The sequence below is a fragment of the Leptodactylus fuscus genome, chromosome 10, assembly GCF_031893055.1.
Source record: "Leptodactylus fuscus isolate aLepFus1 chromosome 10, aLepFus1.hap2, whole genome shotgun sequence".
Classification (NCBI taxonomy): Eukaryota; Metazoa; Chordata; class Amphibia; order Anura; family Leptodactylidae; genus Leptodactylus; species Leptodactylus fuscus.
The window spans coordinates 29,664,710-29,687,691 of NC_134274.1; the positions used below are offsets into that span (position 1 = coordinate 29,664,710).

The 22,982-nt window shown below is 38.8% G+C and overlaps 1 protein-coding gene across 3 annotated transcripts in view; it reads left to right on the forward strand.

The window, feature by feature from the left end:
- Positions 1-22,982, forward strand: part of PCDH15 (protocadherin related 15) — a 1,015,846-nt gene that overhangs the window by 126,232 nt on the left and 866,632 nt on the right. For all 3 annotated transcript variants that reach the window (XM_075257479.1, XM_075257481.1, XM_075257480.1), the window contains exon 2: positions 14,714-14,826. In XM_075257479.1, coding sequence (XP_075113580.1) covers positions 14,742-14,826 — 85 coding nt within the window. In that variant the 5' untranslated portion in view covers positions 14,714-14,741. The remainder of the gene's footprint in view (positions 1-14,713; positions 14,827-22,982) is intronic.

Below are 22,982 nucleotides of genomic sequence, written 5' to 3' on the forward strand. Positions count from 1 at the left end.
AGAACAAATGTGGCAATTCTAGTGAGTTCAAACCCCACATTGCAGGGTAGTATGCGGAATGGACACGCTGCAATTTCCAAGCTGTCGCGGTACCACAAATTGCAGCACATCAATTATACCTACAGAAATGTTGGCGGTTTACCTATAGGTATAATTGAAGCAGAAAGTCTGCAGAGAAAACCTGTGTGTGGACTTTCTATGAAAAGTTCTGTGGGACACTACGTAGGGCCTTGACCTTAAACTGATATGAACATTTATGTTACCTAAAAGGCATAGGAACCGGTAACATGAGGTATCTTTTCAAGTTTACCTTTGTCTTATGGTGTCTCAATATTATCCCTGACTTTGAACACCTATAGTAAATCCTTCTGCTTATCCACGACCACCAGTGAGGATCAACTACTTTTATTCCATTAGTGTAAGACACTGACCTGGATTGGTGACGGCTGGGTGCAAGTCCAGGAACGTGGGCGGAAACAGATAGGGAAACTTTCCCTATAAGAACCCCTGAATGAACCTGCCTAACGTCAGAGTAACATCCTTACAAGGACGCCCCTCACAGGAACCTAAATAGATTCCCTATAGTAACCCTAACAGTGAGCTGAGATGTAAAAGAAACAGAGAATACTAGTAGCGGCAGGTAACAGAGAACAATAGCTGTTCAGAGTTCAAGCTAGACCAGTGGTAGATATGGGTAAGCAGTAGAATACTGAAATAAACAAGGAAACTAAACAGGCAGGGAGCAGGAAGGGAAAACAAAGATTAAGTGCTGTAGCAAGTGTACAGGTAAAGTATACAGAACCTGGAAATAACAAACTACATAGAACCTATAGCAGGCGAATGAAGATGGGTGAGTGGAGTTATATAGGAACAGAGATACAACCCCACCCATCACAGATGAGAATGACTGGCCAGACAGCCTGCCAGTCAAACAGACACCAAGGAGGCAACTTAACCCCTTAGTGTACTAAACACAGCCAGAGGAGTCGCTGACACGCCTCCGGGGCATGCGCCGCATAGCAGGAAAGCCATGGCGTCCCCGAATCCTGACTCCCTATCCCGTGGACTAAACTGACTATACAGATGCATTCTTCTTTGAATTCCCACTTGAGGTATATTGAGATGAATGTTGTGGGGAAAAAAAAACCTTCATGTTAATTTGAAAACATTTTAGATCACCCACAATGTTGACAAAGGTAGTCATTTTGCAGCACTTATTTCTAGATATTGTAAGCTGAAAGAATAAGGAGAGGAAACATCTGGAATATAGTTTTCTGATAATATCTGTAAATAGAACGGAAACTATAGAGGGAAGATTTATAATTCTCCTTTTCTGCTACACATCCATTTTTTCACTGGAATGTTTCAAAATTATATATTTTATTTTTCTTATCCATAAATGTGCAGCAGTAGAATGTATGTACTCATGCTAGTTTACATTCATATTCTCTATTCCACATTGCATTATTTTAATTTTTTTTTTTTATCAAGCGATGAAACCGATGAGGAATCAAAGAAAAATTAGTTCAACTGAAGCTTTGATTTTTTTTTTCTACCGTACAGCAAAAATCTCTGAATGCAAAAGATGAAAGTTGACTCTGAATGGGATTGATCCTTACCATGACATTTTCACAAGCAGTGAGGAAGGGCGAAAATAAATCTAACACTACAATCTTAAGAGGTTATCTTGGTGTGAATAACAAAAAAACAAGTCCTGTATAGTCTTTAACAAAATTGCAATAATTAATAAGTAACTAAAAAGTGATATACAGCACATTGATCTGTGTTTGAAGGTGCTTATTTTAATAACTAAACATAAAACCTAATATGGATGTGCAATTTAATGAACCTCCAACAGAATAAGGAACTGGACATTAACAAAATGTGCATTCTGCATAGTCACCATCAAGTTCTGTCTTAAAGGCATTGCTTTTCAAAAACAAAAGCTGGTATCAAAGTTCACAAGAGGTGCAAATCTTTGAGTTGAGATAGCACTCTTACTTTTAGCTCACAAATACTGTTGCGAAATATTAATGTAAATATGGTCTGACATAATGAAGAAATTGACATTATGCCATTCATCTCTTTTGGAATACTGAACAGAAGCTTAATGCAATGTATAGCTAACTTTGGCAGTTCCATAGAGATGAAAGGAGCAGCAATGAGCATTTTTTGACACCAGCATATCAACTCTGCCTCTCAAATAGGTTAGGGTTCCCTGAATGTAAGGGTGTTTTCCCTTTTGAATGATTTCCTTGGTTGCCAAAATATGTTTTTGTTAGTTACCTGTTTGGGGCTACATCAATGCCTTCATTGCTCCAAAGAGCATATTAACAAAAATAATGATATCTCGACAATGGAGGCACTGATTCACAAGTGAAAAATACTGTTTGATTCAGATTACTGTTACTGGTCTATCTGCTTGGCTGAGTTCTGGTGACAGGCTTCCTTTAAGACAACAAGGACTGATTGGAAAATTTCCTCTCTGTAGTCTATTGTACATTATTGAGAACCCATGTAACAAAAGAAAAGTAAAGTTAAAAAGCCAATATACTTTGAAAACTATTGTCTAGCTTATATATAGACACAAAGATGAATATACACTTGCATGGGCGTTCTATTTTACTGTAACTGTAGCTATATTAGAGAGGTCACTAATTATTTTGGTATTATTTACACGTCACACTGACAATTGTTGATACTTGATAAGTGCAGTCAAATAATTCACATTTTCTTTGAATTGTGCTCAAATATGAACAATATAAATAGTTTTAAGAGTTTTATCTGTGCACAAACTTAAAGAGCACATTCAGATCACTATTGACATGTTCGGATATATGCCAGACTTCAATACTTCCATCAGAATAATGGCTTGGTCGAAAGCAACATTCGCTTTCCCAGAAGGTCACACTATAATCAATGTCACCTGATTCTCCTTCATGAGAGCACTGCAAAGAATTTGGCTTCATTTCAGCTCTTCAGCAGACATCACTTTAATTTTGTAAATTTACACGGTAGACCAAACTTGTCTGAATACGCTGTAGACTTTAATTGAAGTTTCCTTGAATACCTAATGCGAGTAACTGAAAAGTTCTGCCATAAAGTACAATCACATTGGGAAAGCTGTTATCTGTAGAAGTTGACATTCACAGGAATATATGTAAACTTTGAATCAAACAAGAAAAAAAATAAAAAATTTATTTGGTATATTTTTCATAGTGATCCATAGAAATATGTTCCATTGGACAGTAATAGTTTGTGTACATGCAAATTGAGAAATTTTATCTAGCTCACATTTTAAAATAAATTTACATTTGGCATACATGATGTTATATTTAAAGGGGTTGTCCAAAAACAAAGTAAAAATGTATGTGCTGATTGTTTTCCTTGCAGGTCTTGACAGCTTTGCAAGCAAGCACATGCTGTGTTTTATATAAATGTTGCTATATTAATCTGTCAAGGTGGGATACCAGTGTTGGTCAATATATATGTTGTTAGTAGTAAATGTAATGGAATTTAACCCTCTACACTTCAGAACAAGCAGAACTCTGGACTTGGGCTAAGTGCCTTATGGTACACGGTAAAACACATTCAGAGACACTGTAACTTTAAGTGGCTGTAATTCTGGAGTTGCGTTGGCTAGAGCCACGATATTGGTCTTATTTTAAAGGGGCTCTATCATTGGGAAAAGTCATTTTTAACTAAGCACATACTTGCATAGCCTTTAGAAAGGCTACTCCACACATAAGAAGAAAAAAAGTTACCTGGCGCCCGTATAAAAAACTTCCCAGAAGGGGGCTGAAGATAAACAGTTGCAGCTCTTACCCGGACACCAACCAGTGAGGTGGTGGAGGTTAATGAACAAGAAAATGAAAAATAAAAACCCGGGATATCTATAGAGCGCTACTGTGTGACAATAAAACAGAAGCCAATTGCATGCAAAAATAAAACCAAATGATTGAGTCTTTATTGATTCCAATTGACAGTAGAAAAATAGGCGAAATATAGGTTTCGATGCCGAACGGGCGTCTTCCTCAGGCCAAGAAGTCCTGAACTGTCAGAGCATGGGAATCAGCTGATTTCAGTGCTTTTTTTTTTTTTTTTTTTTCTTCCCCTGTAAACTCTATGTTGATGCCTTTTCCCAAAAAGCTCTATTTTTGTCTCATCTGACCAGAGAACATTCTTCCAAAACGTTTTTGGCTTTCTCAGGTAAGTTTTGACAAACTCCAGCCTGGCTTTTTTTATGTCTCTGGGTAAGAAGTGGGGTTTTCCTGGGTATCCTACCATACAGTCCCTTTTCATTCAGACGCTGACGAATAGTCCGGTTTGAAATTGTTGTACCCTTGGACTGAAGGACAGCTTGAACTTGTTTGGATGTTAGTCAAGGCTCTTTATCCACCATCCTCACAATGTTGCATTGAAATCGCTCGTCCATTTTTCTTTTCCGTCCACATCTAGGGAGGTTAGCCACAGTGCCATGGGCTTTAAACTTCTTGATGACACTACGCACTGTAGACACAGGAACATTCAGGTCTTTGGAGATGGACTTGTAGCCTTGAGATTGCTCATGCTTCCTCACAATTTTGCTTCTTAAGTCCTCAGACAGTTCTTTGGTCTTCTTTCTTTTCTCCATGCTCAATGTGGTACACACAAGGACACAGGACAGAGGTTAAGTCAACTTTAATCCATTTCAACTGGCTGCAAGTGTGATTTAATTATTGCCACCGCCTGTTAGGTGCCTCAGGTAAGTAACAGGTGCCATTAATTACACAAATTAGAAAATCATCACATGATTTTTCAAACAGTGCCAATACTTTTGTCCACCCCCTTTTTTATGTTTGCTGTGGAATTATATCCAATTTTTCTTCTTGACAATTCTTTTTGTGGTTTTCCATTGAAGACAAATTAAATGAAGATAATAATACCAAAGAATTTGTGATTGCAATCATTTTCTGGAAGAAAATGAGTATTATCTTACAGAATTGCAGGGGTGCCAATACTTTTGGCCAACACTGTATGTTGGTATCCCCTCTCGGTCTCCGATTATTATACTCTGGGGTCTGAAAAGACCCCAGAGTATAATGATTGTTCATGGGTGTCCACAGTGGGGCATAATACTGTATGCAGGGGCCACTATGGGACATCATACTGTGTGTAGGGGCCACTATGGGGCATAATACTGTGTACAGGGGCCACTATGGGGAATAATAGAGAGCTCAGGAGTGCGGGGTGGAGGTCTTTGGCGGGTGTCGTTGGGGGGGGGGGGGCATGTCAAAAGTTTGCCATGAGGCCCCGCCACTCCTACTTACGCCACTGTGCACAAGGTCACCACAACTACTACCACCATCATTGTCCACACCTTATCCAGAGTGATGATAATCATTCATCATGTATAAAGGGTTGCTATACTATCGATAACCTACCCTTACAGTACCTGTCCTAGCCAATACACAAAGTACCGGAATTGGCATATTCCTATACTCTGTGACCATTGTAAATAACTGATTTGGTGGGGGTGACAGGTAAGTAACAGGTGCCTTTTTAGCTCAGTAAAGTAGTTTTTTTTCTGATGTGGATGGAGTACTAAAGACAAAACTAAGTAACTGCTAGAAATATATGTGTTAGATCTCCAAGATAATAACAAGTGCTGACTACATATATGAACAAATCAAGGTAGAAACTTGAGAGAAATACAATATGGTTCTGTAGCAATAACAATGCACCTGAAAAAGGATGATGTTAAAAATGAGACTGCTAAATCCTCTCTAACTAAACAGTGTATGAAAAAGAATTTCCCTGTTTGTCCTTGAAGAACTAAATTCCAACCAGTTGTGTTTATTCTCCTTGCAGTGAGAATATTAGGGGGGTGGGGGGTGGCTATAAAGCATTGATTCATTCTTTTGGTAGATTAAAAATAGCATATTAATTTGTACCTATCAGATGTAGGGTGGCGCTGAGCATTTGGCAGAAGTATCTCATGTCTTTGTATTGTAGTAGTTTTCTCACCTTGGCATTTTTCCATGTTGATGAGTCATTCCTCATAAAGGAGCTTTATGTAAATGATCTGTGCTTCTGGATAGTCAATGAAAAAAGGCAAAAATGCTAGGTACAATTGTAGATAATGTGCTTTTTCCCAGGACACAAAGTAATTGAATCAGTAAGAAAAAAAAAACAAAAAACTTATTGTTTCAGTCTCATTCAAAGGCAATGTGTTGTTCTGTTAAATAAATTAAAAATGTCTATCACAGTAATTGAAAAATAAATATTCCAGATAAGCTCTCACAATACACCAAGTGTAATAAACATTTAAGCCTGTTTAACTTCCTATCTGTAATAGGAATAGTATATTGTAAAACAATTTGCTTCAGGTTGCAGCAGGCTGCTTGCTGAACAGATTGGCTTCACTTAACTACTGTTGATTTTCTTAAAAGTAGTGTTAATGGTATAGAACTTTGCTTCCCATAGATTCACAGTAATTGGTAGGTTTGAGAGTGCTGGAATCTTACAGCAAAGGTAAATGCGCCTTAAACATATTAAAACTGAAATATTATTGTACAACAATTTTTCCCTTGTTTGCCCAGCAAGTCTCCCCCATTTTTGTAACCATAACCTGGAAAGGGATCATGAAGCCAACCCATTTTTTAAATGAAGCGTGTACAGCGAGGGTAGTATGGCATCAGCGGATGATCTTCTAAATGATTAAAATCCACAAACTAATAGAGGAGTTACGTCCTCCTTCCCCAACATGACATCTATGCCCTAGTAATGTAATGAAGTGGTCTTTAGCAAAATTGTCACATTAAAGAGGATCTTTCACCATCTACAACAATTTATTTGCATATTTTAATTGGCATGCACCTACTTATTATGGCAGAGTTGGATTTTTTTTTTCTCTAGCCCTCACCATTCCTGAGCAAAAAACATGAATTGTTTTGGTACAAGATATGCTAACTAGACTCTGTAATGTGAAATTGATGCAGTCAGGCATGAGCAGGTGTGGCTCAGCAGGGGGCATCACTCAGAGATTCAATCAAAGCTCTAAGTCATGCCTCCTCGCTTGCTTCTGCCTGACACCACCAACTTCACATTACAAAGTCTAGTCAGCATATTGTGTACCAATATTAACTGTATTGATTACTTGGGAACAGTCGGGACTAGAGCAAAAATTTCCAAATGTGCCAGATCATGGAAACAAAGCCTATTAGCAGATGAGCTGTAGTTGGTAGAGGATGTGAAAGATCATCTTTGAAAGAACACCAAAAAGATAAAATGCCTGGGTAATGGATACTGGTGGCCTATCCACAGAACAAGTCATAATAATCAGCCCAGTGGGGGTATATCACCCATACCTAGCATGGATCACCTGACCCAGGTGCTAGAAGTCATATGCATGGTATATGGCTGGAAGCAGCTCTGTTCCTATTGAAGTGAATGAGCTACAGTTCCCTGGAACCACCACTAAGGTGACTGTTTTTTGTCTGTAGTGGGACACACAGATTAGCCCCTTCAATTGAAAATGGATCTTAACCCCATGTTAATATGTTAAAAATTATTCAGACTGACAAGTAGTGTAGGGCGAGTTATCCACTGTTGACTGTTGAAAATTCAGCCTTCACAAGTGTATACTGTATACATGCAGTACAAATATGCACAAAAGATTGGATCATTACATATATATCAACTTATGGGAAAAATTTTAATTCACTGCAAGTCCACACCTTTACACAGGTCCTATTGTAAATTGTGCAAAAACTGCATATATTTTTACTAGAGATGAGCAAACAGCATTCAATCGAGTACATGTTCGATCGGGTATCAGGCTGTTCGATTTGAGTCGAACACCAGGTGGCAAACTCACTAAAAATTCAATTCCCCTCAGACCTTCCGTGGAGCTTTTTTTTGCACCAATAACTGCGCAGGGAGGTGGGACAGGAACTACGACAACAGAGGCATTGAAAAAAAAATCGGAAAAAGTAATTGGCTGGCTAATTCAGGTGACCTCCAATTTATACGAACAGTGGATTTAATATCCGGTTCATATGAGACTGTGAACTATGTGATTGTGAGACAGGGACAGAGGTACAGGCAGGGTTAGCTAGGGATTACCTTTATTTAGGTGGGAATGTCACTCACACAGCTCTTTGGGGCTCTATCTGGTCGGGATCCCTGTCAGCTTGTGATATGAGCGAGCTGACTTTTTCCCATAGGAATGCATTGACCAGCGTTGATTGGCCGAATGCCATACAGAGTACAGCATTCGGCCAGTCAACGCTGGTTCTGCCGGAGGCTCATCTGTGAGGAGGCAGAGTCTAAGATCGGACCAGAATGGAAACTGCTATGGACTGATCTTAGACTCCGCCTCCTCTGGCAGAACCAGCGTTGATTGGCCGAATGCTGTACTCTGGCATTCGGCAAATCAACGCTGGTCAATGCATTCCTATGTCGAGATGTAGCAGTGCTGACCGTGCGCTTAGCACTGCTACACAGGAGATGAAGCAGAGCTGAGTGTGCGCTGAACCCTGCTGCACACTCAGCTCTGATGAGAAGCAGCAGAGCTGAGTGTGCAGCAGGGTTCAGTGCACACTCAGCTCTGCTACATCTCTGATGCAGCAGAGATAAGTGTGCAGCAGGGTTCAGTGCATCTCTGATGCAGCAGAGCTGAGTGTGCAGTAAGGTTCAGTGCACACTTAGCTCTGCTACATCTCTGATGCAGTAGAGCTGAGTGTGCAGTAGGGTTCAGTGCACACTTAGCTCTGCTACATCTCTGATGCAGTAGAGCTGAGTGTGCAGTAGGGTTCAGTGCACACTTAGCTCTGCTACATCTCTGATGCAGCAGAGCTGAGTGTGCAGCTGAGCGCACGGCCAGCACACTGCTACATCTCGGCATCGGAATGCATTGACCAGCAATGATTGGCCAAATGCCAAACAGAGTACAGCATTTGGCCAATCAACGCTGGTTCTGCCGGAGGAGGTGGAGTCTAAGATCGCTTCACAGCAGTCTTCATTCTGGTCCGGTCTTAGACTCCTCACAGATGAGCCTCCGGCAGAATCAGCGTTGATTGGCCGAATGCTGTACTGTACTCTGTATGGCATTCGGCCAATCAACGCTGGTCAATGCATTCCTATGGGAAAAAGACAGCTTGCGCATATAGCAAGTTGACAGGGATCCCGACGTAATACAGTGACTTGGGCATGTTAGATGCCCCCAGGCATGCTTCCCCTGCTGTCCCAGTTGCATTCCAGGGTGTTGGCATAATTTCCTGGGGTGTCATAGTGGACATGGTGACCCTCCTGAGTTGAATAGTGGTTTCCCCCTAAACGAGTATTGAGTGGCTACTCAAATCGAACTTCGAACATTTTACTGTTCGCTCATCTCTAACTTTTACTAATTTACTAATGTTGCCCCTGAGTACTGAGCCTGCATTCTAGGTAAGCTCAAGTAATACATTATATTTTGCTGCGCTTTTATTAATGAATGTGAACTCTAATCTTCCAACATTCCCTTTTTCAGTTTCTGTATAAATCTTAGCCGCCAGCAGAATTATAAATTCAGATTTTGAAGTACATTGAGCAATTATATATAGAGAAAAAAGGGGTTATCAAGGGTTCGAAAAAAGTCTGCTTTGTTTCTAACATTGTACTGTAATCTGTGTCTGATATTGCAGCTGCACCTCATACCTTTTGGCTTGAATGGATATGAGCACAAATGCCAGATTCATTCCAGGACATGGTTAAGCTACAAGCAATATAGACAATTTCGTCATTGTAGCAAAAACACTGCTTGTGGCAGGCATTTCTGCTGCTTCTTTCAGCCAGGCTGTATTTTCATGGGTTCTAAGAATGGACCATGATTTTTTTTTTCCTGGAAAATCCCTTTTATACAGTATATACTAGAAAAAAAATCCTATTTTAATACTAACCTTTCCTTCTGCTCATTTAAGCTGGGAATTGAAGACCATTTTCCTAGAAAATAATACCACTACTGTATGTCATAAGAGAATCTGTCACCACTTTAGACATGACAGTGTAAGGTATTGACAGTCATGGTGAGCTTAATGCTGTGTCTCTTAGGTCTTCATTCTGTGTAGATTTTTTTGTAGTTTACACTTTATTAGTTGCAGCATTCACATGGCACAAATGCCTTTAGAGTCCTCTATGTCATGTACATAAGATCCCAATTAATTGGTATTCATGAGCCGAGGGCTAGCACCCTCCAATCCCTGATTGACAGTTTTTCCACTATGCAAAGTAATAGAGTGAAAGCTGACAATCAGAAACTGATAAAGCATAAATTGCGAAAAACTGTGCAGCAGACAGAGATAGGAGAATATGCACTGAGATCAGCGTGTCTTTTAATACATGAAATCGTGACATCACTGCTCTTCACACGCACATGTAAATAGACAAATTAGGCACAATAGAGGTAGTGGCAAGATGCTGACATGGCTGGACTCAAATTGAGAGAGCTCACTTGCCATGCTCACAGTAGTAGTGATCTTGACTTCAATCCTGCACTTTAAAGCAAAAAGTATATTATGGGGCCACCTAAATCCCTCTTGGCGTCTTTGAAATTGAAGGCAGTATAGTACCTACATTACATTGACTCCACATGCCATTCAAATTCAGGGACAGGCTACCTCAACAACCTCCACAGATACTGCAGGTAGTACGGATGCTGAACCCAAATTTACCATGAAGTATCTAAATGATATACTGCTAATGGTCATTACTTCCTCCCAAGCCTCTCTCACTGCTAAAATAGAGGAGGTGCTTGGTGAATCTTGGCCTTTTACAACAAGACATACACAATCATTGGAGAGGGTGCTAGAAACTGAAAAGTGACTATCTTGTTTAGCATGGTGAACAATGATCACACAGTTTTCTTCACCATCCCTGGGGAAACCAAGCATTGGATCTTCCACAGGCCTAAAATAACTCAGGACTCAACATGACATCTGTAACTCTGTTTCCAAAGCTCCATGTTGAGATAAATGTATGTTTACCCAATCCTGATTGCTTTGGTTCCAGAGGACACAAATCCCTCACATTTTAGCCCTTACTTCCCCCTTTCCACCCCATTCCTTTCTACTCTTCCCCTCCCTATCCTTTGCACCCTCTCCCTTGAACTTTATGCTTACATAGTTCCACTCCTGTAATTGGAGACTAAATGGTTCAAGAGCTATCCCCATATACCTGATATAATCATTGGCCCAATAGAACTATTTTTCATTTTTCCTGTGGTCATTCAGTAGTTTTACTGTGGGTGGCGTTGGGCTGCTATATACTCTGTGCTTGACAATACTTTGATAGAGCTGTTGGAGGTGGTAGAGGAGTTCTGGAAAGTCACCCTGCCCGGGTGGCATTTCTTTAGAGTTGTACACTAGATATAAGGAATTATATATACGGAATGGAAATGGAGCAAGATACTAATTTTTATTAAGTTTACCCTACCCATTAGAAAAAGTGGTAGAGTTCCCCAGTCCATAAGTTTTGTAGGGTTAGAGATGTGTTGTCCCTGCAATATATCTATATTTTTTGGCAAGGATGGTGTATAGACGCATGCCACTTTCACAGTGGTGATCCGTAACTAATAAAAAAAAATTGACATACGAGAGGATAGTATATGTTAATAGACAATGCCTTCTTAATTTGGAATAAAATATGGGCCTGTGGCATAATGTGTCTTAGACACTCCCATCAGAGGGATTCATTCCACTTGTCTATGAGCCAAGTTACTGTTTCCTCCATGTGAGCCATGTACTTAATATTGTTATGTTTTTGATTATGCCTGATGTTGTCATGGCATTTCTGGTCTCTCTGTGATACTGTGTACTGTTATATGTGCCTGATATGCCTTGTATTTATCTGATCTGGTGCTGTTTGCTTATTGTATTGTTTAGGGTGGGTTCACACCTGCGCCTGTGTCCGCTTTAGTCAATCCAGCTGGGTTTCCGTCTTCTGCCCAAGAAACTGGACAGGGGATGGAAACCCAGCAGTCAGTTTTCAAACCCATTCAAGTGAATGGGATTGAAAAGTGACCGCCCGTGAGCGTTTTGTGCCTGTCTGCAGAGAAACCGCTGCGGATAGGTACAAAACACTCACGGGTGCTCATTTTTCAAACCCATTCACTTGAATGGGTTTGAAAACTGACTGCCGGGTGTCCGTCCCCTGTCCAGATTCTCGGCTACGGCTTGCAAAAGAAAGTTATTCAGACTGGATTTTTAACAAAAATCTAAGGACAATTGTAAAGAAGCAATATATCAGACACATCTTACGAAGTTGATTTCTGTTAAGGTTGTCGAATTTGACCTTTTGAGTGCACTTTTTCTTGCATTCAGGATATAACCTGTGGTATTTGTAGTTTGCAGGTGTGAATAGATGAGACAATTCACTTATTTAAATAGAAAGTGAATAACAGGAGACTAAACAAAAGATACCATAGCTACTTGAAGGTCATACAATTGCCTCTCATTGGACATAAATAAAATTATATTGTTTGGCAGTAATGCAAAATGTGGCAAGCCATTATCATAGAGTGGGCAGAGTGACAAAACTGGTGGAAGTAGAAGATTTGAGAATTTATTCCAACGTTGTATGAATAAAAATGTAGAAGTCGCTTTGTATATTTGAAATCAACACAAAATACTTATTCATGAAAATTACAACAAAGAAAAGGGCGGCTATTGCCAATCACAACCTGCCAGAAGCAGATTTTTTAGTTGCTAAGGTGATTTGTTTCCATATAATTCATACATAGATATGCTGTATATCTATAGTCAAACTGTAACAGTCGTTCAGTGACGGTCATTGAGGATAGTTTTCTAATTTTCTTAAAACTCTCATTACTATTAGTTATCTGTCGATATTAATTCACATGAAAAAAATCTATAATTAGAAAATAAAACACTTTAGAAAAAAAACATTCTGAAATTAATGAAAAAAATGTATCGCCATTTAACACTAGGTTCATACTAGCATTGCCTCTCCATTGTTTGGTTCTGTTAAGGGACCAAAACAACAAAGAGGCAGACCGCTAAAACAGCAGGTACACGCAGAGCCTTGACTCTGAGTCAGATGTTTAGTGTTATACATGCACAATATAGTGTTATAAGTGCAGTTTATGTGTTTATTGTCCTTTTGGGTCAATGGCTTTCTTTTCAAAATGTTTCCCGTATGTTGTCTTTTTTCTAGGAATGATGATAAAAATAAAAAAAACTCTTGGTGAAAATGAAGTAAAGATTGTGACCCTTCAATGGGGTTTTCCCATATGTCTGTTTCAGCAGCTTTGCCTGCTATCTCTTCTTCTCACTTCCTGTATTCCTTATCAAAACAGCCAAAGCCACCTCCCCCCAGCTTACTGAATGGGACACTATGAAGTAACACAGTACTTCTGATTATTAGAAATCTAATATAAATGCAGATCTAATTATATTCTTGTAGAGAGCAAACTCAGTGTTAGCTCTGTGTTTACATAGAGAGATAACAGATTCTGCTTTTTCAGAAAAATGCAATTAGCTGAACTGATTGTCCTGTCAGGCAGAGCTGTAGATAAGAGTGGGAGCAGTCAGTGATGTCATCTGTCCTGTCTTGTCACACAGATCCAGCTCCAAGGAAACGCTGTGTAGACAATGGGAGGATTAATTTCACATAGCAGGATAACAAAGCAGCATTGCTAAAGCAATGTATTTAGGAAAACTCTTCAATTTGAATAATCTGGCAGTATAGATAGGATCCTTGAGATGGGAATTCCCCAAGTCTGAAAAAGCCACAATAAAAATTTGTGGAATGGAAGCTTTATAGGATTTTTTTTTTTTTTGCTATATATATTGCTTTTCTTTGACATTGTTTTTCTCTAGATGCGTTATGTTGGTGGAGACATACCCCAAAATACATGCAGCTGTAATTGCAGTGAAAGATGATTGTGCAATGTATTGAGAAAGGGGGGCTGAATTCTTTTGCACATCAAACTTTTTAGATTTTTATTTGATTTAAAATTGTTAAAATCCTGTATCATTTTTGTTCCACTTCACAATTATCTTCTCCTTTGTGTTGGTGTATCACTTAAAAGCTCAACATACATTTAAGTTTGCGATTGTGACAAAATGTGAAAAAGTTCTTGAGGTATGAATACTTATGCAAGCCACTGTATATGCTTGTCATTTGTGTAGCTCTTTAAAAATAGCTTTCAATGGCAAATACCTCGTATAAAATTTTCACATAGCCCTTGGTTGGCCCTGGCATATAGAAAGTATATCAACTCGCTTTTGTCGGTCTGCTGGCGTTTCATCATTGGTTTTCTTTTAAGTTTCATCTGAGATTTCTTGCTGACGTCTGTATCATTGAAGAGACAGGTTTGATTTTTAGATTGATGTTTTCAACAACTACTATAACATTTTACAGTCAATTTTAGTGCTTTGGTATCATTTTGTGAACTCCTGACACATCTTAGTGTTAGAGGGAAAAAAAAAGAAAACAAAAGTCTCTCTTTACTGTGGATTTGTTATCAGAAAGCCGCCTTTTCAGGATAGCTAGAGGGCAATAAGTAAAGTCACACTGCTTACTTCTGTGGAGAAGAGCAGTTACACTGTTATTGATACCAGTCACCGATGATGAGCAGAATAGGATCCTCGACAACATGACTGTCACTGAATGAATGATAAATGAGTGTGTCATATCTTCATGTTGTTGTTTTTTTTTTTCTTTCTCTTTTCAGATTGGCCCCGAGTGACGTTTGACAGAAAATGATACTGAAGCTCTGGAACTGGATAACTTTTGCAATACTGTTAGGAAATTACTTCAAATGCAATCGGGCACAGAGTGATGAAGGTATGGCACGTTTAACCCTTTATTGTTTTCTAAGCCTCTAAAGCTGCAGTGTATGTTTAAATATAATAAATATCTGTGTGTGTATAATATATATATATATATATATATATATATATATATATATATATATATATATATATATATATCTTGTGTATGTAGAAATAAATTTAAATGATCATAAATTTAATTGATTGTGAAAACATGCCAGGAAAATGAAATAATAGAAGAAATAATAGTGCTTGGCATGTCTAATGGGTTGTATATTGTTTATATGTATAATTTTTATAAATTTGGCGTGATTTGCCTATTTTTGGCAATAAATTCATGTATTCTAGTACAGTTTTAATTTTCCCCCAGTATAATTAGGCTCTTAATGTTTTGTATTTTATGTTGTATACATAGGTGCGTAATAAGCATATAATAGATTTGCAATTTTCACAAATGTTAGGCAGCATGTCATTCTATTTATTATAATAGTCAGGGTCTTCAGATTGTGCCACAGGGCAGATCAGAAAGGCTCAACTATACATTAGGGACAATTGTAAAGTGTAATATATACTCTTTAGTTTACCTTCTTGCTCCTGGCTAGGCAGTCATCCATAGGTTAAACAGCAACAGCACATAATAGTCCCATTGAAGATTCAGTGGACCAGTTGCACAGGTGACTCAACAAAGCTCTCATTGCTATTAGCCTAATTTGAAACTTTAAGAAAATCCTCCTGACCAGTTTTATAGTGCATAGACCTAAATTATAGGGGAAAAACTTTATAACAGTGAAATATTCCATTGCTCAGCAAAGACAGGTTTATGTCTTTAAAGCGGAAAGCTATACATCAAGGTCTTTACTTGCAGTCATTCAATGAAACCTTCATAGTTCGCCACCTGTGTGTATTGTAATCTGTTCAGATCATCTGATGGACACATGGGTGCTTGGTTCATAGGAGCTGCAACAAGTTTCTGATGGGTTTGTCTATCACATAGCCAGAACATATTTGTATCTATTGTAAGTAACAATGAAGATTCCAAATTAATGATACTAGACAGAGTTGTGATGTAAAAAAGAGATATAAAAAAAAATGATGAAGAAATATATAGGAAAATTGCATAAATTTTCACTATACAAAGAATAACATTTGATTAAACCAAAATACCCTTTCAATATCCTCTGGTAAGATGGTTGGGTAAGATTATAAAAAAACACAATGTTCCTCTGCTGTTCCTAATTCTTTAACTTCCCAGATCACCATTTGGTCTCTCTTTTCTGGTCTTTCTCCTTCTCAATAACTGCCTAAAATGAGTCACTGCTACAGTCTTTGTGTGGTCTATCTCAGTGTATTGAGATTCACTTGGAAATGGAGACTGCCTGTGCACCTAAAAAAATGTTAGAGCGATAGCAGTGTTGGCTGATTATAGAGATATGAACTGCTAATGTATTTTTTTTCTATCATTCTGAGCTTTGTCTAAATATGTTTTTAACAGTGTAGATGGGGAAGAAGGGTGATCTATCTATCTATCTATCTATCTATCTATCTATCTATCTATCTGTCTAGTCTACAAATTTATAGCGGCACCATATAACAACCCTTCATATGTTTCCATACGAGCATGAAGGATCAGGCTGTGTAATCCCTTGTAGGTAGGTTAAAAAGTTGGCAGCACTCCTATTCTGGTCCCATTTGGGTATATTGAAACATCACTTTTTTAATAAAACCCTAATTGAAGTCTTTTGGAGTGCTGCCTATCTATCTATCTATCTATCTATCTATCTATCTATCTATCTATCATTACTGTATTGCCAAAAACACAATTCTACATAGCAAAGTGAGGAATGACATGAGTTAATGCAGAATTAAGCGAGATGACGTGCAGTCTGTCAGTACTGTTGCAGGAACATATACAATATGTGCTGTGCTTGCTGTAGAGATTGCCAGCAGTGTGTGCCTTATTACCAATGCACCATAAGTAGATCTGCAAATACATTATGAAAAATATCTATTGTTGCCGAGTTTCATTTTTATATTCTGTAACCAAGGGTGTTCTAATTTAAAACTACCATCTAAGGACATCTTTGTGTAAAGCGCATACCCTGTTATTATTTTAAATGTCCTAGCATTTGAAAACTTTCAAGGTAAGAGAGTCACGCTTAGTTCTGACATAGTTTGACTGCTCCATTGAAAATGTAACCTATTATAGCAAAGTCGAGTTCAACACCATCAGCTAAGGAATTTTTTCTATCTTAGCCCAAGCAATCAGTGGAAATTATAATATAGCATTGATCAGTGGGGAGGGGTAGATGATGACTTTGGAGCTTGTAGAGAGACTTTGATTTGAAGAGTCCATTGATGGGGCAATATTAATTAGGGCCTATCTTATCTCAATATTCTACAAGTATCAGGGTGCTATAAATGGGGGGGGGCAATAAGGCATTTTGGAATGAGTTCTACAACACTCTAAAGCTCATGAATTGCATCCAAGTATTTCTATTTAAATATGCAAATCTTGTTGTTATGTTAAGTGGATTCCATGTGCTTACTTTGTCTTTTGCCTTGTAAGTCATTAGAAATTTACAACATAATTAATTAAAAGTGGACATCATATTAACTGTGCGTCATCTTACTTCAACCTTCATGTCAACTGAGGGATGAATCAACTCGTGCTCGAGTCTTTTCATTTAGTTTAAACAGGAAGTCAGATCTCTGTCATGCCCTGCCTTTCACAGGGATTGATTTTAAGGGCATACTGTTAATCAAATGCTGGCACCAAGTTATTGGTAGAAGGAAAGAGCACTTACTTTTCTATAAATATCAAACAAGGCAGTAATAAAAGTCGTGCAAGTGACATTGATGAAACCTACTGGAGAACCGTGTAGAAGCTGTAGGACAGAGTATAGGAGAACTTTTAGAATATAACACTTCTGAGTTAGTTAATCCATAAAGGCTATAAACATTTTCTTAAAACAAAATTTGTAATTTAAAATTTTTATTTAAAAAAAAAAACGAGTATTCTCTACAGTTGCATCTACAGCTTTTTAACACTATTAAACTTGTATAGTGGCATTGTTGCAAAGTAATCTTATTAATATGGAGTTATCCGGGCCCAAGTGAACCGGATAACTAATGAGATATTAGGCCCTAATTTTTTAGGATAGGATTGGTACTCCATTATTTTTGACTATGTGGAAAGGGATGATAGATAGAGTATAAGACAATTGTGGCTGGTGTAAGAGGAGTGAATTGTAAAGAAGAAATTAATATAGAATGTAGCAATGTTTAAGGAGTTGGTTGTGAGCTTTGGATGGAAGAGGGTGAAGGTTGCTCTTTTGATTATGGAGGATCAAACAATGGGATTGGGTGAAATATACAAGTACCCAGGAATGCATATAGACAGAAATGTCACTTGAAGCTGTATTCTGAAAAGGTTTATTACTTTTTGAGGAAACTAAGATCAATGTTTATGGGAAAATGTTATAAATTTTCTATGAAAAAGTAGTAGCTAGGGTTATTTTCTTTGCAGTAATACATTTGGGTGGGAAACATTAGGTACCTTTTAAATATTAACTGGAAAAATTAAGGACAGTTAGCTCTATTGCTAGACATTCCTCGGATCGGTAAGTAAATAGGGCCTGTTACCAGCTGGAGTTACTCCAGCTGGTTACAGCCTATTTATTTTTTTTATTACAAATTTTTACAAAAATGCTGCAGTAGCGGCTGTCGCTGGGCCCCCTAATGTCCCAGGCCCTGTGGCAGCCGCTACCTCTGCTACCCCAATAGTTACACCCCTGATTTGTAATATAATTTCTGTACCATCAATTGTATGTAATTTATTTATTGGATTACATTTTTTTGTGTTTTTGATGTTTGACTGCTATGGTGACATTTGAATTTCCTTTTGTTAGTATTAATTTCTATTTTATTTTCTCAATAAATGAAGCAATGCTCGCCGATATCCTGCCACTCTCTATCCTGCACTCACCAGATTTCTGCTTTTGTGTTGTTTTTTTTTTTTCTGGTTCCATTTTAACAAGTAGCGACTCAATGAGGCCAGTAGCCTCAAGGAGGAGGATACACCTGCTCTACATTTATTTGGTTTCTGAGTTTGTATATGTTGTCAGCCCTAAAGCACTTTTTCCCACTCATTATTTATGGTTGAGGTAGATAGTTGATTAGATTGGTAATAGGGATAGTGTGTTGCCATCAAGGCCCTGTACATATATACCCTCCCTTCATTTCATTATGGTGTACATCTCACACTGAGATTGGAACCCTGATGAATGGTGACCCAGGGTGTAGAGTGGTCTGAATATGATGCATTTAATTTAGACTAATTTTTTTATGTGGTTTTATATGGATGTTAATAAAAGTGAAGTTTTAACTTCAATTCCATGTGTGTACCTGAAATTTGGTTTGGGGAGACTTTGAGGAAAAAATAAGGAGGATTATACAGCTTAGGAGAGGAAAATGTATATATGAAAAGTTATACAGTGAGTACAGTAGAGTTGCTTTAGCTGCCTTATTTCTAGTAAGGGAATAAGTGCCTTTAATGTTTTATGTTAATGTCCTCCTCCTTCAAGTACAATTAGCAGTGTAATTCAAAGTGGATTTTCCTAGTCAAGAGCTCCTACTTTATAGCACAGCTCCAGTTTTGTGCCGCGTGCACTGAAGTCACATTTTCCATAATAATAACTTTACTACATCATTATTATGGTTGCAATATCTTGCCAAATATACTTTGTGACACAACTATTAAGTATTTAGCATTGGGGATATGATATGCTGTATATCATGATATCTTTGGATGTAAAATGCAGTTCTTCCGCCTGCACTTGGAAGTGAATTACAGTAGAAAAATGAGGTGAGCTCAGCAGGGATTTTCCAGACCGTCAGTTTTAGATCTACAGTACTTCATGATTTTCTTTAGGTCTTTTCTCTTTGAGAAATACTGTACAACATTCTATATAATACATGACTATTCACTTTCCAGGAACAGGGATATGTTTCTTATGGAGTAAAGTTCGCATTAAACAATACACCAACAGATAATGCCAACCACGTGCTGGGAATATAAACTAGATAACATAAGTAAATGTGTGTAGATCAATTACTAAAATTCTGTATATGGCTCAATGCACAGCCATGTTTAAGCAGCCCCACTTTGGAGTTTGCATCTCATGTCGCTGGGTCTCCTCTACACCAGCACACTCATAGTGTATCTCATGGTACTTCATAGGAAAGCAGCAACACACCAGTATAACCACTAAAGACATTCTCTACTTATAAAGTAATACAGATCTTTTCGTCCTTACTGTACATGAACATGTGCATATACGTGTCTTGTGATGTACTCACATTTTAATTAATATGATATTCTATCCTGTATGTGTCTATGTGCTGCCACATAGTGGTCATTACCTCATTGGATCTCTATTTTGAACTTAATCCTCTGATATTTTCTGTAGAGAACCACAAGGTTGCTGCCTCTTAGAGTAGTTTCAGTTCAGTTCAGGCTGACCCACACAGGTTGGAAGGCACCACTGTATGGCACTGAAAGGAACAGGCAGAGATATGGTCAGTGGAGAAGCCAAGGTCAGAACAAGAGGAGTTAGTTTGTCACAGTAAACAGGTGATTTTTTACAGCAGAGGAAGGTTAAATTGGTAATCAGGTTGAGGTCAGAACAGGCGGAACAGGTTCAGAGTCAAAATATGAAGAGTAACAAAAGAAAAACACACATTAGCACAGGAACTAGAAAGAGATGCCTACATAGTTATCCTAAATAGCCCAAATGTGCAGGCAATTAGTTGGGAACAGTTTTCAAGATTTATCGGCTTCTGAAAGGGCCACAGAACATACCTATGGGCAAGGGTGATGCAGGGAAAGGACACTGGCAGCTGAGGCAAAATGGCATTACCCATGTATATGGCTAGCATATATCTCAATGTTTTGAGTTTCCAATAAGAAATTGGACTTTAGGGTTAAGTTAATGATGATAATGTCAAACATTTGTATTCTGCTTTTCTCATGGGGGCTCAGTTATAGATATCTATACCTGTGTGTATACATTGATTGTACATTACAATTACATACATTTTGTAATTTGATGTAACTAAATGTCTTACATTGCATTGATAATGCACAAGTATACCAAGATCATGACTAGTAGATGTACATTTGAAGTGATAAATAAGTTCTGAAATATAGGGTGCGAAATGGTGCACAAAAAAAGTATAAAGCCATATTGTCTCAAGCAGACAATATATACCTACATATATACCTAGATCCAAAATTTAGAATGTGTAAAAAATATGAGCTAAAGAGTGATACTGTTGATGCTGTATAAGGTAAATTTAAAATATCCCCAAAGTGTGAAAATTTCCAATGTGTGAAATGAACAAATGTGTGAAAAGATGAAAACAATATTTTCTATAATCTACAAAGTAACTATCATAAGGTTAGTGATGTATATGAAAATGTAAATGAAGAAGATGCATAAAAGAAATACCTTACGACAATAAGGAGCATAACAAATTAAAGGAGAAATTGGATCTTATTAAAATATGTTTTTAGACACCGTAAAAGCACACGGATCCCCATAGACTATAATGGGGTTTGTGTGCTTGCCATGTGGACTCCCCCGGACGGAATACCAATGCAGATGTGAACGAGGGGTAAGCCAGGTTTTTTAGGTTCTAGCAACATCCAAGAGTTTGTTTATGGTTTTGTTACAGTCACAAGGTTAGTGATTAGAGATGAGCGAACAGTGTTCTATCGAACACATGTTCGATCGGATATCAGGGTGTTCGCCATGTTCGAATCGAATCGAACACCACGTGGTAAAGTGCGCCAAAATTCGATTCCCCTCCCACCTTCCCTGGCGCCTTTTTTGCACCAATAACAGCGCAGGGGAGGTGGGACAGGAACTACGACACTGGGGGCATTGAAAAAAATTGGAAAAAGTCATTGGCTGCCGAAATCAGGTGACCTCCATTTTAGACGAATAGTGGATTTCAAATCCGGGTCATATGAGAATGTGAACTTTGTGACTATGAGACAGGGATAGCTGTACAGGCAGGGATAGCTAGGGATAACCTTTATTTAGGGGGGAATGTTATTAAAAATAACTTTTTGGGGCTCTATCGGGTGTGTAATTGTGATTTTTGTGAGATAAACTTTTTCCCATAGGGATGCATTGGCCAGCGCTGATTGGCCGAATTCCGTACTCTGGCCAATCAGTGCTGGCCAATGCATTCTATTAGCTTGATGAAGCAGAGTGTGCACAAGGGTTCAAGCGCACCCTCGGCTCTGATGTAGCAGAGCCGAGGCTGCACAAGGGTTCAAGCGCACCCTCGGCTCTGATGTAGGAGAGCCGAGGGTGCACTTGAACCCTTGTGCACCCTCAGCTCTGCTACATCAGAGCCGAGGGTGCGCTTGAACCCTTGTGCACACTCTGCTTCATCAAGCTAATAGAATGCATTGGCCAGCGCTGATTGGCCAATGTATTCTATTAGCCTGATGAAGTAGAGCTGAATGTGTGTGCTAAGCACACACATTCAGCTCTACTTCATCGGGCTAATAGAATGCATTGGCCAGCGCTGATTGGCCAGAGTACGGAACTCGACCAATCAGCGCTGGCTCTGCTGGAGGAGGCGGAGTCTAAGATCGCTCCACACCAGTCTCCATTCAGGTCCGACCTTAGACTCCGCCTCCTCCGGCAGAGCCAGCGCTGATTGGCCGAAGGCTGGCCAATGCATTCCTATGCGAATGCAGAGACTTAGCAGTGCTGAGTCAGTTTTGCTCAACTACACATCTGATGCACACTCGGCACTGCTACATCAGATGTAGCAATCTGATGTAGCAGAGCCGAGGGTGCACTAGAACCCCTGTGCAAACTCAGTTCACGCTAATAGAATGCATTGGCCAGCGCTGATTGGCCAATGCATTCTATTAGCCCGATGAAGTAGAGCTGAATGTGTGTGCTAAGCACACACATTCAGCACTGCTTCATCACGCCAATACAATGCATTAGCCAGTGCTGATTGGCCAGAGTACGGAATTCGGCCAATCAGCGCTGGCTCTGCTGGAGGAGGCGGAGTCTAAGGTCGGACCTGAATGGAGACTGGTGTGGAGCGATCTTAGACTCCGCCTCCTCCAGCAGAGCCAGC